This window comes from Egretta garzetta, unplaced genomic scaffold (assembly GCF_000687185.1).
Source record: "Egretta garzetta isolate BGI_Z169 unplaced genomic scaffold, ASM68718v1 scaffold67, whole genome shotgun sequence".
Lineage (NCBI taxonomy): Eukaryota > Metazoa > Chordata > Aves > Pelecaniformes > Ardeidae > Egretta > Egretta garzetta.
In genome coordinates, this window is record NW_009260340.1 from 142,699 (window position 1) to 160,204 (window position 17,506).

The window sequence follows — 17,506 nt, forward strand, 5'->3', positions numbered from 1 at the left end:
CAGCATAAGCAGAGCTGCCTGTCAAGCGACCGCAGCAGCCTTAAACATTGCTACTGCTCCTCGAGGCAACAGCCTTCCCTGCGCTGGCACAGTGAAGCGTTCTGAGTTTCTTAGACGGCTTAGTAGGAAGAATTTGTTGCAGAATGCACTTTGAGCTAAGATCACTTCTTGTCAGCAGAGCTGGACGGGCATCATTTTCCATATGAGAGGTTGTGGCAGGTACCTTGGGTGGCAATTACAGTGCAGGAGCTGCTCCAGCACCGAACATCTGCCTGTGGCTGGGTTTTCAACAGAAGTGAGCTTGGATTTTACTCCCCTGCTGTAGGTAGTAGCACTGGGGCCAGCCGGAATAAAGGCTGGTGTTCACTGACAGGGATTGCTGTCTGGAGCTGTGGTACAAACTGCTGGCTGCAGGGCAAGGGTGCTTAGAGGCACAGGGATGTCAAGCAGGGAAGTACCCTCTCACATAACTGGTTTTCTCTGGCTGGTATTTGTGCTTTTCATTGTTGGGACAAAATCTGAACGTTTCGTTCTTCAGTCTCTTGAGTTAAGACACTCGTTTTGAAGAAAATTTGTAGTGCAGCAGAGAACAGACCCACGCACATCCTGTGGTTTCCAAACGCCACATTTTATTTGGAGAATTTTTTGATGTATTGATGGCTATGCCAGTGGCCAAGCTTATAGGAGCTATTCAACGGGGAAATAAGTAAACATTTTCTCTGAAAACTGCTTGGGATTTTGTGGTTCACAGAAGCTTTCTCAGAATGCAGCATGACAAATAACGAACGTCTACTAAGTACGCAGCGCTGGCTGCGTTCCTGTGCAAGGCGTGAGGTGCCTTGGGAGCGTGAGTTTGGCTTGTTTCTAAAAAGATGCACACACACGTGTTTGGTTCTTTCATGTAATTTCCCTGGGCTTTGTACGTGAGGCCAAACTTCACAGCTTGTGAAAGAAAGAGGAGAACTGAGACTGAAAACCCCCAATAGCAGTCAGCCTAAGTACGTTACTAGGGTTCTTGCTCTAACGCTTCCATGAATTTGCAATGACACCTGTGGATAAATTGCATTGTCCTTACGGTGCTGGTGCGGAAACTGCCTGACAGTGACTGTTTGGCTTCCCAGCTCCGGATTTTACACTGTCCTCCCTGTTGTTAAAGCTGTCAGTACAACTGTGTGGTCTTAAATGATAGAAGATGAAATGTGCTCCTTTTTGTTTGAGGGGGGGAAAAAAAAAAAAAAGAGAGTTGCAGATAAGTGGAAGTAAGGGATCTTGCATAATGGGAATTGATGCTTTTGGGCAGACTTTATGGGCTATTCCACGGATGGCGGTACTAAATTAGTCTCTTTCTTTGGAAGTCAGTTGCATGGTTTGAATTTTGGGAACAGGTTTGTCTTCGATTCTGGCGTGATTCGTTGTACGTGCTGTCAGCCCCTTCATTCTGAATGAGTACAGTTTCCATGGAAGTTGATGAATTATTTCTTTGTTTGAACAAATTTGTGTCCTTTTGTTTCCATCTTCAGAATGTGTATCTTAATGCTTTCGTGCTTGGTTTGTTTTCTGAAATAACTTTATTCCATGCTGCTAAGATCTCCAAACGCCTAATGTAACCTTTTCAAAAGGTTCTGAAATGGTTGGATTATAGTTCATATTTTTTAGGCAGAAACATTATTTCTTCTCTCTTACAAAACATGAATAAATCTTTGATTAAATCCTTTTTGTGTTTCCTCTGTTCAACAGAATCTGTCTATGACCTTCTCCCAAAGGAGCTGCAGTTACCACCTTCCAGAGAAACATCTGTAGCATCCATGAGCCAAACAAGTGGTGGCGAGGCAGGTTCGCCGCCTCCAGCTGTAGTTGCTGCTGGTAAGCATTCTCATTTATTCTGTTGCTTTGTTAAGGTTTGTAATGTTCTGGCCAACATGAACAGTGCTGGCAAAGTTTTGATTGTTTAAAAAAAAAAAAAAGAGCTTGTGGAGAAGTAACAGAGTTCATTCTAGGAGAATTTAGGTGATCCAAATGAAACTAAACTGGATGATCTAAATTACCAGGTATTCTATGTTAATGGTTGCTCTGTTTCATATATGTATCTTCATAAGAAATAAGTTCCCTGTTTTGCTATTCTGTCATTATGCAGTACAGGTCTGTTAACTCCTAGAATGCACTCTGCCTTCAGAGGTAATAAACACCTATTTGGAACCAAGGCACAATGCTGACCGACTGTAAAACAGTGAATTTTAGCCAGGATAAAAAAAAATTGAATGGGAGATCACATTTTGGGCCATGAAGCTTTTACAAAACTGTAAGGATGAAGAAAGGTCATGTTTTCCTTTGAGAGGCCTGAGAAAGCTTAGTATTTAAACTCCATTTGCACATAGCTCGCTATTGTAATGCATTACAAAATTCTCAGATACCTGAGAATGTAATAAATGTCAGGATGGCACTTTTATAAACTGCTAAGTTTAAATTAGTTATTTTTCTAATTGACAGCATATAAAAATGAGGCATGGCCTTTTTATCTGCGTCTCTATCTTACTCCCAGTCATGTTTTAGGCTTTAGTCTAAAGACTCTGTCATTGATCTTCATTAAAGGAAGAGGCTTTAAGGGCAAAGTTCTGATTTGTCAGGTTAGCCTTAGTGCTGGTTTGCATCTGGAATTCTTGTCAGTAACGTGTACATATCAGTAAACATCTGTGCAATGAGCAAAAAAGGGAAAACAATCATGCTCATGATTGATGCATTCTTCTTCATTGGATAAGGGTTTTTTTGAATCATTTGATCCCCATATTTCTTACAAGGTCATGTTCCACTTTCCTAATTGGCCTTAAACTGTTGCTTGAGAAGAATGTATATATTTGAGGTGAGGATTCAGATAGCTGCATTATTCTTTTTTCTCTCTATGAGTTCATACGCATTAAATGTTTGTGTGAGAATGTTTCCCAGATCTGCATGGTACAGGAATCCTGATCAGAAACTGAAGTGGTTGTAGACTTGTCAGAGAAACTTTACAGCACTGCTCACCATTCATGTTTTGCCAGACCTCTTCTGAGAGAACCTGTGGATTTAACTGTGCACAGTGGAACTTCAGCCATTGGAAGAATTTGATGGTTTCATTTATTATATTGAAAGGATTTGATGTTTTTATATCACTTATGCAAAAAATAATTTGGGCCTAGATTTCTAAAATCAAGATACTTAATGATCGGTTTGGTTCAAAGACATAGCAGCAACCAAATCTTGCAGAAACACGTATCCTAAAAACAAGCAAACAAAAAAAATCCCACGAACCCTGTTACACTCTAAATCCACAGATAGACATGAACTGCTCATTAATTCTGTATCTAACAGAAAAGATTTAAAAACTTGAATGGAACTAAATGTCTGTTACCTCCAGGTATTTAGTGTCTGCTAACAGCCGGTCCAGTTCCTTTTAAAAAACCTAAGAATATGTTAGCTGTGTTTGGGTTAAACTGCAGCACAATTTTCTTGAATGAAAAACTTCAAAAAGTAGTGTTGAGATTTTTTTTTTGTTAACACTGAATGGAGACCCACTCGCTCCATTAAAACCCCTTACCAGTGTCAGAGAGAGCGTAGTTTCACAAAGACTTTAAGCTGATACTGCTGCCGAAAGAAGAGCTTTTGATGCGCGTGCTGCAGAGTGCATTGGATTGAGGACCTGCTCCAGGTTAGAGTTGTCCCACATGGCTTTGCCGCGGGTCTGCAGAAATGCTTTTGGTGGCACAAGGAAAGGTATGGTATGGGGAGGAGGGAGCAGTCAGAAGAGGTGGAGCTAGCTTCTCTCGGAGGCTGTGGGTTTGTGCTGGTTTAAAATGTTTACCGAACTGTGGCTTTGGAGACCTTCCATCAGTGTTGTGACGAGACAGTTCAGTTTCTGGGTGCTGTTAAAATCGGGATCAGAAGCATTAAGAACAGGCAACTACAGTTCTCAAAGTTAAAAATTTTCTTTAAAAAACCTAACTGACCAACCAAAAAAAAAAAACCAACCCAAAAAGAGCAAAGAGCAGTTTTGTTTTCGTTGCTTATGTCACTTTCCACTACAGTGAGGGCAAGAACAATTGAATCTTGGTCTTTTATAAACATACAATTGTGGTGCCCAGGATCATTCAGCAGCGAGCTGTGCTGTGTATGCCTGCAAGGAGAGGCGAGCCCCAGCCCGAAGCTACGTGCGTAGCTGGTGCTGGTGCTGGGCAGCGGGCGCCCATCTCCGTAGGTGTCGGGGAAGGTCCAACCCCAGCATTTTGGCCAGTGAAGAATATCAGATAGTTTTAGTGTACCATCTTAGTGGGGTTTTTGTTTGTTTGTTTGTCTCCTGTCCTCCACCGCATCCTTGAAAGATGATATGTGCATCTTAGATAAATGTTTACCTGCGAAACAGGTCTGTAGGCTGTGTTCCAAAACTATAGAGACAGAGCAGAAAGCTGAAAAGAACAGTCCCTGCCCCTCCCTCTGGTGCTGGCTGAGGAGATATGTCTTCTTTTTATATATATTATATCTATCTATATATCTTAGATGATATATATCTTATATACGTATATAAGATATATTATTCCCCAAGGGTGGACAGATGGTTGGGTATTTCTGGTAAGTCTGAGGCCAGACTTTTTTTCTTTTTAAAGCTGGGGACAAACTCTTAGGAACAGAGGAAGGAACATCAATGTTTACCGAAGTTGTAGAGGGGTACAAGGAGAGGTGAATTTACTCTTTGGGGTGGATCTTAAAATTTGTAGTGGCCGATCAGGATTCCTCCTCAAAGCCATCTTGAACTCAGCACTTCTGAACTGATGCTGCTACCCGCAGCACACAGCTGCCTTGGCACAGGAGCATTCCCTGGTGTTCTCAGAATCCCAGGAGTGCTTTTGCTTTTCATTGAGGTTAGCTGTGTGTTTCTTCCGCATCCAAATCTCCACTTTCTCAAGAGAATCGGGGACAAGTATTTTGGCTGCATTCTTGCCGTAGCTGTACCATGTTCTAGATAAAAGTGTATTGTGTTTTACTATTTTCTTTGGTTTAGGATTGCTAGCTACAGTGTCTTTGAAAAATTGGTACCGCATTTTTAAGCCCTGTCACCCTGCCTCTTGTAGTAATGAGAAGTCTGGCTGGGCTGGGCTCTGATTTCTTAACAGGAAAATAAGAGGAAAATCGGCCTGGGCTTTGTGCGTGTCTGTGTGCTTCTACAGGAAAACATAAGTGTTCCTGTACCTGAAATCTTTCCCTTTTGTCTAAGTCTCTCTCTATTTTTAATTTTTATCTCAGCTTTTACTTGCTCTAAACACTCACTTTCTTGGGAAATGATAGTTCAGTCCCCATAGCCTTGTAGGTAATCTCATTTACTCTTGTTTTTAAAAGGAAGGGCTAGTTTGAAATGCTGCTAGCAACACTGCGTGTAGAAGTCAATTGCAGATATGATTGCTCTCGATAACGAGAGGATTATGTTACAGGGAAGATCTGAAGTGGTGAGAGCTTTTTACTACTGCTGTAATAGTTAACACAGTTTGTTTTCTGCTTCCCAAAACACAGAGTAAGGTAGGATCTGGCTGGAATCCCGCTTACTTGAGGCTTTTCTGTCAGTCACTCTGCTGTGGGGTTTTGTTCTGTATAAATCACGTTATAGGTGAGAAACATGTATTGCTGCAGTTAACTTTTTTCCTGGTTTTTTTGGAGGAGCAGGATGGGCTGTTTTTAGCAGTGATGACCTTGCAGGGGCAGACTTCTAGTTCTTCCATTTGGAAATTTGTTTTGTGATTTACAGACCAGTTTTAAGAATATTAAAATGGAATGTTGCTGATTGGATTCTCATTAATTTGTTAATAAATGTGTATCTCATATTCATTAATCCAGACAAAAGAGGTATTACCCACTCTCTGAATATCAAACAGGCAAGTATAATTTAATAGAACTCTAGGATTTTGAGCTGTGATGTTCACAACCTAAGCTGCTATCTCAAGCTTCTGATTCTGTTATTCTGGAAAGCAGAAGGGAGGAAAAGGATCTGGTTTTACCACTAGAAACTGTTCTCCTGCTTGCTATTTGAATTACAAGTGTCTTTGTTCAGGGACAGGAAAAGGAGGATTTTGCCTGGTGCGGTACCATAAACACATTAAATATGAATCATCTTCTAGACTCTTCAAATGCATGAGGGTGTCATGCTGAGAAATGTCATTGTAAGCTGTGCCTGGAGATGTCTTCTATGAAATAAATGTGCCCGAAGCTTTAGTAATGCCTTCTACACAATATTTTTAAGCTCCAGTTGCAAGGAGGGATGCTTGATTCTTTTCAGTTGCTTCTTAAAGGTTGAACAATTTTTTGTGTTGCTCAAGACACATGGAACAAGTGCTTCAAATGCTTAAAATTCGCACTGCTAATTTACGTCCTTTCTCAAAGAGGTCTTCCTAGTTGGTAGGTCAACACCTTACTCTTGTCTTCCAGGGGTGATTCAGGGAGTATTTTCGACCACGTCCTTTTTAAACAAGTGTTGCATCTTCATCTTTATCTCTGGTAACAGGAATGCTCAAACCTTCTGAACCCCAGTGGAGAAAACTGTTACAGAAACTTGCTTCTCTGCTTATCGTCTGTTCGTCCTTTCTGTAGCAGATCTTGGAGCGAGCTGCTTCAGCTTGTTGATGCTGTCTTAAGCTGCTCTCCATCTTCCACAGAGGCGAATATCTATCTTTCCATATTTTTTATATCGCTCCCCAGGACAGTGTTTCCTGCGTTGTTTTCATTCTGACAGTTTCCAGCTCTTATCTCAAATTGCGTTCTCCACAAAGAGAGCGGTGTTCTCACTGTAACAAAAGGGGCACAGATTTTGTGCCACTGAAATGTATTTACTGATCTCGTTTTTCATTCTTCGTATTGGGATACAATTAGTCTGTGATGTATTGAACTTTTCTGGCTCCCAGACATCTATGAGTGTATCCTGGGAAAATAGTTGGTAAACGATGAAGCTTTACCTTCTTGTGGTCATGTCAATTTTGTGTTCCTTTTTAATTAAAGGGACAAACTACTTGTCCCAAATGGGCGTAACAGGCTATTTTCATCAGAGTTGTTGTTGAAATTCTTGCCATAAGCATTTTTGGTAATTTTAATTATGAAAACAAGGCTTTCCTTCTTAATTGCTACTGTAGAGAAATGGATAAAAATACTTGCATCATCTGTGGGGTAGAGACTGGGCTCTAAGGAGTATGGGTCATGTTTGCCACTGCCAGGATAAGGCTTTTTCATCATTCTCAAGCTAAAGATTCTAATAAAGCCTCAAAATGGAGATGTGGGGGTTTTTTTGTTTTGTTTTTTCTGACTAGCTAGAGTCAGGTTTCTTAATTTTTATTTTTAATGAAAATATTTTGTCAATTTATCACTCTTCCTGGTGTCATTAGTCAGTTTTTCCTGTTGATACAGAAATAATTACCAGAGATTTCAAAGGGGATATCAGTGCTGCTACTAATTCTATTATCCTAGGCTTATCATTATATGTTGTAAACAAATTACCAGAAAAAAAGATTCTTCTTTGTAGTTGGTCTCCAATGCCTGTAAAAACTTCCATTTCTTTGTAGGCTTTTCCCTTCCCCTTCCCACCGCCCTCCCAGTTGGAAATGCCTTCCTGTCGTTTCCTAGGAGGATGTCTTCTAGGGATTTCTGTCCACAGGGTGCTTGCTTCAGTCATGTGTCAAATACTTCTTTCTTGCAGAATTAATTTAAACCAGATCCTAATGCTCTTTAAAAACGCACCTTCCCAGCGCTGTAGACTGGTACAGTGCCCTGGCCACTCTGGCTTGTTAGCAGTAACATATATGTGAGTAAGTTTAAGTATTACTGCTGGTAATAGAGTGTGCCCGAAAGAGCTAATTGGAGCTAATTGCATTAGTCTGGGAGAGGCTGGGCCGTGCTCAGGTATGGCTCAAGGGTGGTGGAGAGGTGCCTTCATCGCTCTGAACTGTCTGCTGGTGAGAAGTCGTTGCTGGGAAATGCGAAAGAAAAAGATTTCTCTTACTGTTTCTGTTTTATGGAACCTTTTTAGACAACATATCCTCTGCAAATTCAGTTCAAACCGTGTAGTTGTGTGGGACTGTACGTGTGTAGAGTGCATAGCCGCTCCTCTGCGTGGAGCAGAGCTTCCATATAATTACCCATAAAGGATTATATTGATGTACTCTAGATCATCTCTTTTTTTTCTAAATTAAGGGTTTTTTTCAGTCTTCCTGAATCTCATGTAGTCAGTAAACCCAATTTCCCAGAACTGCTCAAACACAAGCTGTTCTAGCATTCCAAGAGGGATTTTACGGCAAATTCTTGCATTAAGTGGTTCCTGTTCTTACATCAAAAAGGCTTGAGACTTACTTTGTGACAAGCAAATTCCCTGTTCTGTAATGAATAATGAAAACCCAAGCGAGTGAAGGGCAGGAGGAGAACGATCTTACCGTGCTGTAATTTGGGCACCTCCTTGCAGTAGCAGCATTGAAGACTTCACGAAGGCCCAGGGGAGTTCTTAATTTCTTAGAAAGAAACCAACTGTGTATCTGAAGAACAAAAGAGTCTGTTTCTTAAACTGAAGTGTTCTTTGTTAGATCCATCAACCCTGACATCGTCGTACAGTCGCTCTTCTGGGGTAGCGGGCTGAGGAGGTGACAGGTAGAGCTTGAAGAGAGCAGCTGAGGGTCCTAGAGTTCTGACTTGCTTGGATGCAGCCGGTTATCGTTCCGAGTGGGGAAGGATCTAGGATATATGGAATTGGTGTGTGTGAGCCACTAACAAAAGTTCTACTTAGATACCTAAACTTGAGTGTTAATTTAATAACAGATGTCATTTGTAACAAAAACAGATTGATTGATGTATTTACCCAAAGTATAATGCACTGCTTGGTTCAGCATGTGAATGTAAGGGGAATTTACACTGTTGGGCTTAATGTAAATTAAATTAACCTACCTATCTTGAATCTGAGTGTTTTTAATAACTGGTGAATTGGATTGCTTTATTATATTTGCTGGGATGCTAGTTTTTTTCTCTATTAATACACTTAACTTGCATTCTAGCTTCGCCATTCAGAGACAGGCATCGAGTGGTGGGTTGTGTGACAGTGTCTGTCAATAGTGAAGACAAATAGTGCCAGAGACACTTAACCCATCCAATCTCACCCAGGGTATAGGTCGGTCTTGTTTTCGGACTTCTTCATAAGTCTCTTTTCTTTCTTTCTTTTTTTTTTTTTTGTTTTGTTTTATTTCTAAATAGTGGATTGATACTGATTTGAAACTAAACTTTTTGGAAAAGTTTTTGACATTACATCAGTAATACAAGAAGAAGAAAAGTAGAAACCCAAGTTTGGCATGTGAGGTGTTGAAAGCAGGTTTGCAGCCACTTTGTAAGTTCTGGTCTTTACCTTTAAAACCTTTGGCAACACAAAGGTTGACGGTGGAAATTTTGCACACAGTATCCTTCTGGTTTTGTTCTGAAATTGTTCTTCTGTGCCAGTAGTTCAAATAAACCAATTAACATACAAAAGTCTTATCAAGAACATGACACGTTAGATAAATTAACAAATTCAAGAAATGGGTATGCTTCATATATTAAGCTTTTACACCACCTAAACCTCACCCTGTGTGGTGAGTTTTCATTTGACACGTAATTGCTTTCTGACGGTAGTGCAGGGATTGCATGGGATGCAGGCTAGGTTCCCAGAAAAAGGCGAGTTCTCTGCTGGCTTTTTGCTTGTCCTGGCTGTTCATGCGCAGGTGGCGGAAAAACTTGTAAACCCAAAAATATCTCCAATTTATTTGCGTTCGTAATCTTCAGCTTTCCAGTCTGGGAAATGACTTGCTTTGCACTCCAGCTGCAACAATTAAAAAAAAAAAAAAAAAGTCATCAGGACGCAATTTGTTTCTTTTTGAGAACTTGGTAATCCTTGTTGTATTTAAGGATCTCTTTGGAAAGAATGAACAAGGATTTCAGGATTGGCTCCACGTAAGTGTTACCTGAAGACAAGAGTCCCTCAATGCCAAGTAGTGATATATATATTTTTTTTTCTTTCTCCTGCCTTTCAGATCTTTTTTTAGAGGCTGAATGCCTTGTTTGACTTCACGAGGTAATAGGATATAGAAATATATGTCATTGCCTTAGTTGCTAACTCAGGAGGTAATGAATTCTCTTTGTACAATGCTTTATGTTATTGGAAAGAAAAAGACTGCACCGGATTTGCTCATGGCTGTGTGTTCCCGTAGTCTCTGACATTATATTAGCCTGTGGTTTTTAGCAGCATGCATTGGTGCCACGTGCGTGTTGCATCCCTTCTTCCGCTGGCTGCTTTTTGGCTGCTTTTTGTTTTCAGAAAGAACTGAATGACTCAGTCTCTCGGTTGTGAATGTAATTCTGTTCACTGCCTGAAAGCGAGGTAGGGGTTTGGGAGCGGCAGGCACGTTTTTAGCCTTTCTGGGAAGCAAATGTACAAACGAACTGGTATCACGAACAACTGGAATTGCTTGGAAATTGAGGCTGCCTAGGAGTTGTGCGGAGTGGTTGGTTACCTTCATGTGCATTCTGCACTCCAGCACTAACCGCTTGGTTAGTTCTTGGTTATTTTCTATCTTTCAATTACACATTACAGAATTGCTGGCTATTAGTGTGTAAATTGTCATGTCCAAAAAAGAACCAGGACTTCCTTGCGCTGAACAGTTTGATACCATTCTGCCTCTCCTTGAGAGAACAAAAGCTTCTAGAACAGGCAGCAAATTCCGAATTACTTATTTCCACTACCTTACCTGTTACAGTGATGGCAATGAATAGATTCAGGAGGTTTAGTTTCAACAGTGATCAAGGCGAGTTCTCTGCTGGCTTTTTGCTTGTCCTGGCTGTTCATGCGCAGGTGGCGGAAAAACTTGTAAACCCAAAAATATCTCCAATTTATTTGCGTTCGTAATCTTCAGCTTTCTAGTCTGGGAAATGACTTGCTTTGCACTCCAGCTGCAACAATTAAAAAAAAAAAAAAAAGTCATCAGGACGCAATTTGTTTCTTTTTGAGAACTTGGTAATCCTTGTTGTATTTAAGGATCTCTTTGGAAAGAATGAACAAGGATTTCAGGATTGGCTCCACGTAAGTGTTACCTGAAGACAAGAGTCCCTCAATGCCAAGTAGTGATATATATATTTTTTTTTCTTTCTCCTGCCTTTCAGATCTTTTTTTAGAGGCTGAATGCCTTGTTTGACTTCACGAGGTAATAGGATATAGAAATATATGTCATTGCCTTAGTTGCTAACTCAGGAGGTAATGAATTCTCTTTGTACAATGCTTTATGTTATTGGAAAGAAAAAGACTGCACCGGATTTGCTCATGGCTGTGTGTTCCCGTAGTCTCTGACATTATATTAGCCTGTGGTTTTTAGCAGCATGCATTGGTGCCACGTGCGTGTTGCATCCCTTCTTCCGCTGGCTGCTTTTTGGCTGCTTTTTGTTTTCAGAAAGAACTGAATGACTCAGTCTCTCGGTTGTGAATGTAATTCTGTTCACTGCCTGAAAGCGAGGTAGGGGTTTGGGAGCGGCAGGCACGTTTTTAGCCTTTCTGGGAAGCAAATGTACAAACGAACTGGTATCACGAACAACTGGAATTGCTTGGAAATTGAGGCTGCCTAGGAGTTGTGCGGAGTGGTTGGTTACCTTCATGTGCATTCTGCACTCCAGCACTAACCGCTTGGTTAGTTCTTGGTTATTTTCTATCTTTCAATTACACATTACAGAATTGCTGGCTATTAGTGTGTAAATTGTCATGTCCAAAAAAGAACCAGGACTTCCTTGCGCTGAACAGTTTGATACCATTCTGCCTCTCCTTGAGAGAACAAAAGCTTCTAGAACAGGCAGCAAATTCCGAATTACTTATTTCCACTACCTTACCTGTTACAGTGATGGCAATGAATAGATTCAGGAGGTTTAGTTTCAACAGTGATCAAAGTTGCTCTAACGTGGAAATAGTTTTCTTTTCTCTCTCATTTTTTTTTTTAATTAAGAAAAAGGAAAAAACCCACCTTGTGATGCTGGTGCACGTTTTGTTTATAATACTGTGGCTGCATACTTGCCATAACATGCACTCGGCTTCTATTTGGTCTTGTTGCTCTGAAAGCAATTTTTATTTTGAGGCTGTGTTAAAATATATTCAGTCTTATATTTCCAAATGTACATACTCATTTCAACTACGTATTTGTCACTGCAAGCACTGTTAAATTGCAAATGAAAGAGCCACCTGTAACAGTTCCCATTAACGTGTGTCTAAAGAAAGTAAGCTCAGATAAAGGGAATGCTTGAACTGGGAAAGGCGTGTGGATGTCTGCGCTCTTACCTTGGCAGACCAGCGACGCCCCTCACGCTGAACGGCCACGGCTTCGATTTTATTACCTGCGCGCTGGGGAAAGCTTCATTCCTCAAAACCAGGCAATGCAAAATGCTTTCATCTTTTAAAGCAATACCAGTCAAGGTTGAATTACTGAAAACTTTAGAATAAACTTCTTTTTTTTTTTTTTTTTCCCCCCCAAATGCAGTGTATTCAACCAGGAGATCTCCTTTAGGTATCAGATACGCATGCGTTGTCACTGGCTTTAGAATGAAGTGATAACACAAAATGGGAGCCCTGTAAAACGCAGAGTGGTTTATTCATGATAGTAATTCTGTGGATTCTTAGGTGGTTGACCCCATTTATTTATTTATTAGTTCAAAGGACGATGAGCTGGCTAAAGGCCTGCAGGCTCTGTGAGAAAACATACATTTTAGTATGTTTCTTAATTTTTGTGTGACTTAAAATGTTACTAAAGCAATTGCTAATTTATCCCCACAATAGATTTTACATTTGTGTATTTGATTATTCTGATACAGCCAGTTTATTTAATTGGCTGTAATATTTCTCATACTTTCTTACATATTTTTAACTATTATAATGGAGAAGATAGTGGCCTGTACGTGCCTTAAAACACTGGCCTGGCTATGGATGGTAACAGCATTCATCTGGGCATACAGAAGGCTAAAGAGAGGTTTGCTTGCCATTACTGCTTAGCTTGACACTTTCGATAATCTAATCTTACTGTTACACAGGGGTGTGCCTGATAAAGGTATAACCAATATATAAGGGGCAGTACTTCTTTCCTTTTTAAAAGTCTAAAGGAAGAACATGTACACATATTCATACATATACATACTCATACACATACGTGCTTTTTAACTTCTAGGAAAAAAACCTGGAGGAGAAATTGTTCTGCAAAGCAATAATGATAGCAACTTAAATACTGCAAAACACTGCACCCTAAAATAATGATACATTACTGACTCTTTTAGCTTTATACTGGAAAGTATTTTCTTTAGTAATGTATTTATTTTTTTCCCTAGGAAAGTGAGGGGAAAGTACAGTTGTTGCATTTCTGGACAGGGCATGCACTGAACCATTTGATATGCAGGCTGTGATCAGCATTTGGCATACCTGTTCCAAGGCAGACCTGTGTATGGATTGTCACTTTAAGTTTTTCTTACGGGTCTTTTAAAAGACCTTTCTAAATCATTCCCAGTATTTGCTGCAAAAAGATAGATCTTTGATATCAATCTGTTGGAGGAAAAGTCTTCCAGTTCCTGGTTCAATGTACTTTATTTATTTGTCACAGTCTTTGTCAGGGACAGGCAGACAGGAGATGCGCGTACACTGCGTTGTACTGTGCATGATACTCAGGTTCAGCCGTCAAAAGAAGAATTGATTTGAAACGGGAGAAATATTGCCGTTCAGTAATGCAGTTCCGCGGCGTTACTGCGGTGTGCTCCATATATTCCACTTGCAAACACTTGCACGCAGCGTAGATGCTGTATGCATGCTGCAGATCACTGTTTCTTTATGTTTGAGTGTATAAATGATGAATGGAAACTTAATTCTATTTTAACAAAACAAAGTAAACACCCCAAATAGCAACGCTCTTTCTCAACTCAAAGTGGCTGCAAATCAGCTCCTAAATATTGTCACTGAAATTAATATCTAGATTTAATAGTTCTTGCCAATCCTATAAATGTTTTTGAAAAAAGCATTGCATTACTGCATGATATAGAAAGGATAAATTTGCCTTTAAATTGGAATGCAGTTCGAAGTGACTGAATTCTCCAATTTCAGCCACTGTATTTGCCAAAGAACAAACTGGAAAATGGAACTGGTATCATTCATCTGCTCCTGGTTCACTGGGAGGTTCGGGGAAGGAACTTCCTATGAAGATAAGAGCAGAATAGTTTATGGATAAACTGTAATGACCACTCAATTGTGCAATCTGAACTAGTGCAGGCTTACTTTTGAGTTCATTTAGCACAGAAAAGCTGTAAGAAACAGTAACAGTTTAATAATTCTTTGTCATCAGTCATTGATACCCCTTGGTAATCACAAGTAGGTCAATTTATAGGAAGGCTTGCTAAATTTTGCTCTTAGTTCAATATACATATATCATGGTTGAACATACTTTATTCTGTTACTTTTAAATAGCTTAAGCTGGACAAAAGAGTTCAACTATCTCTAAACATTTTAGACTTCAGAAATTAATACAATAGTTCAGATTTTAAACAAAATTGCAAACAACAAAAAGGAAAACATCACGTTCATCTTAATAATAGCTATTACCTCTATGACATCAGTAACTAGCTGAAGAAACACACTCTCTAATTATGTGTAGATGTATTATATACAGCTTGTTTCCGAAATCAGATTATTTCTGTGGTTCTGGTTTATTGTGTAAGGTGCGGTCAGCAGTGCAGGAATACAGAAAATAGCATCTCCTCCCTCGGAAGTATAAATCTGAATATAAAATTCAGTTATTCCTCAGTGAGCTACTGCTGACTTAAATAAAGACCTGCGTTTGTCCGTACTGCTGCCTCTCAAACGTTTTAGCCCATGGTTTCAGCTGATTTGCCCATGAATTTTTTTCAGTGGAAATGATTATGCTCTCCAGAAACGGTCAGGATTTGTTTTAATCATTTAGCTGTCCTTTCATGGTCCTAAACCAGATTGATCTGTGTGACCTCTGGAGAAGTCACGATCACATTGTTTAAAATACCCTGCTCAGTATGAATTTTTCAGAGGTCTGTCCCAGGCTGTCTCTGTACGCAGGAGGGACTCGACTAATAAAGTCTGAGAGAAACCAGTCTCAGTGCTGAACGAGTGAAATGACAGAAATTTCCTGTCTCTGCGTGTCAGCATGTCACCAATACAGACATTTCATCCCTGTTTTGAACCTTCAAAATAAACAGCTGTGTCGTAGTGACTGATACCAGTTCCATTTTGCCTACCAACTCAGTTGATTTTATATTTTATTTCTCATTTATGATGGAATAATCAGCAGCTCTTTTTCTCATTTATTTTCTCATATTTTTATTCCAGGATTTGCCTCTGAAGCAGGGAGTGTCTGCATTAAAAATGACCTGTAGTTCTCTGCTTCATAGGTTAGAAACTTATTTTAATATTTTGTGGCTAAGCACAGTCCCGTCTTTTTCAAAAATAAAAAATTCCAACAATAAATGGTTTAATTGGCATTGAATGTGGATTATAAGCATTTTGCATTGGGGCTTCCATTATTTTAGACGAAATGGCTTCTACACAAATAACTAGTCCAGCTGAGGCAATGAAATCTCTGTTTCCTTGCAGCCATTTTTATGAATTAACGTTAAGTTTTAAAAAAAGTTGATTACAGTGAATCATACTAAGTCTTGATTTGGACATTTCCAAAGTACTGTACTGGCTAGGCTGTATTGCTTTAAGCATTTACATTCTAAAACTTACCAAATTCCAAATATTTGTTGGGGGAAAGAAATCTGTTCATAAATCACTTTATTTCAATGGGACTGCTATAGCCAGCACACACAGAACCATGTATCTTGTATTTACTTCTGAATTATACACCGCAGATGCTTCTTCAGCTCCTTCCTCTTCCTCCATGGGCGGTGCTTGCAGCTCCTTTACCACCTCTTCCAGTCCTACCATTTACTCTACCTCAGTCACCGACAGCAAGGCTATGCAAGTGGAGAGCTGCTCCTCAGCCGTGGGGGTAAGTACCAGAGGGGTAAGTGAAAAGCAGTTAACCAGTAACACAGTCCAGCAGCAGCAGTCAACGCCGAAGAGACACACAGTCCTGTACATCTCGCCACCACCTGAGGACTTGCTGGACAACAGTCGGATGTCCTGCCAGGATGAGGGGTGTGGATTGGAGTCAGAACAGAGCTGCAGTATGTGGATGGAGGATTCACCCTCCAACTTCAGTAACATGAGTACCAGTTCCTACAATGATAACACTGAGGTGCCACGTAAATCACGCAAACGAAATCCAAAGCAGAGGCCAGGGATCAAACGCCGAGATTGTGAAGAGTCCAACATGGATATATTTGATGCCGACAGTGCCAAAGCGCCTCACTATGTCCTTTCTCAGCTCAGCACGGACAGCAAAGGCAACTCAAAAGCAGGAAATGGGTTGGTATCTGCTTTTATTTTTTTTTTTTTTTTAAAAAAAAGTTCTATCGCCATATGTAAAACCAAACTAATAAAACTCCCTCCACCCCCCATCAAGTGTTCTACTCGGGTTCTCACATAAATCCCTTCCCTTCTTTGCTGTTCCCTTTTGCGTCCTAGCCCATGACAAGTTTTCATTAGACTTGTTAATATTTATTTAGAAGATAAAGCTAAACTTCCCTGCAACAATTGGACACAGCCCTGATGAGCTCATCTGTATTCTTGTTTAAGTGAAATTGCTAAAAGCTTGCACAATTCCACTTCTAAAATGGCAATGAAAACGTTATTGTGTTTGAAAAGAAAGGCAGAAGTGGACTGGACGCACCCTAAATCTTAAAGATTTTTTGCAGGATTTTATGTGAGGATTTCAGTCTGTGCACTTTACCTGCTTCTGGTTGTCTCTTTCTCTATTTATCAAATAGAGGGAGTGATGGAGTAGAAGTTAATGGCTTGTTAGGATTTCTCATCATTTAAATTAACACATCCTTTACATTTTTATAAAATGTTAAGATGATATGGTGAACCAAAATTTTGGTTTTTTTTCTTGTGAATTCACTGCTGTATTTGATTTTTTCAGAAATAAATCTCTAATCCTGTTTCTCTCTGTGCTTCTGGGTTGTGTGCATGCGTGTGTCTGTACGTGGGCACGCCTGGGTGGTGGTCTCTCATCTCTCCCACTTCACACTGTTCACTAAGTGCATTTCAGTAGCTGCTTAAAGAGGAAAAGTCCATCAGTTTACAGGAGTGTGTTGATACATTTTAAAATTTTTCTTTTATTTTTAACTCGTGGCTGCTTTAGTACGTTTTAAGATGGATGGTCAAGTGGATAGATTTGGCTTTTTTATTTTGGGGTTTTTTTGGGGGTGGTGGTGGTATTTTGTTTCTGTTTCTACTTTTATGTATGTGCTCGCAGTACGTTCTAATGTTCATCACAGTAATGGTGAATATTAAAATTTGACTGATGGGAAAGATTATGAACTTCTCATATTCCAAAGGGAAAGA

General features: G+C 39.9%; 1 protein-coding gene across 1 annotated transcript in view; it reads left to right on the forward strand.

Moving 5' to 3' along the window:
- The first annotated feature begins 1,729 nt into the window (after positions 1-1,729).
- The window catches only part of NFAT5 (nuclear factor of activated T cells 5), a 43,018-nt gene continuing 27,241 nt past the window's right edge, over positions 1,730-17,506 (forward strand). Inside the window, 2 exon segments of the mRNA XM_009642639.2 lie at positions 1,730-1,863; positions 15,907-16,465. Coding sequence (XP_009640934.1) covers positions 1,806-1,863; positions 15,907-16,465 — 617 coding nt within the window. The 5' untranslated portion in view covers positions 1,730-1,805.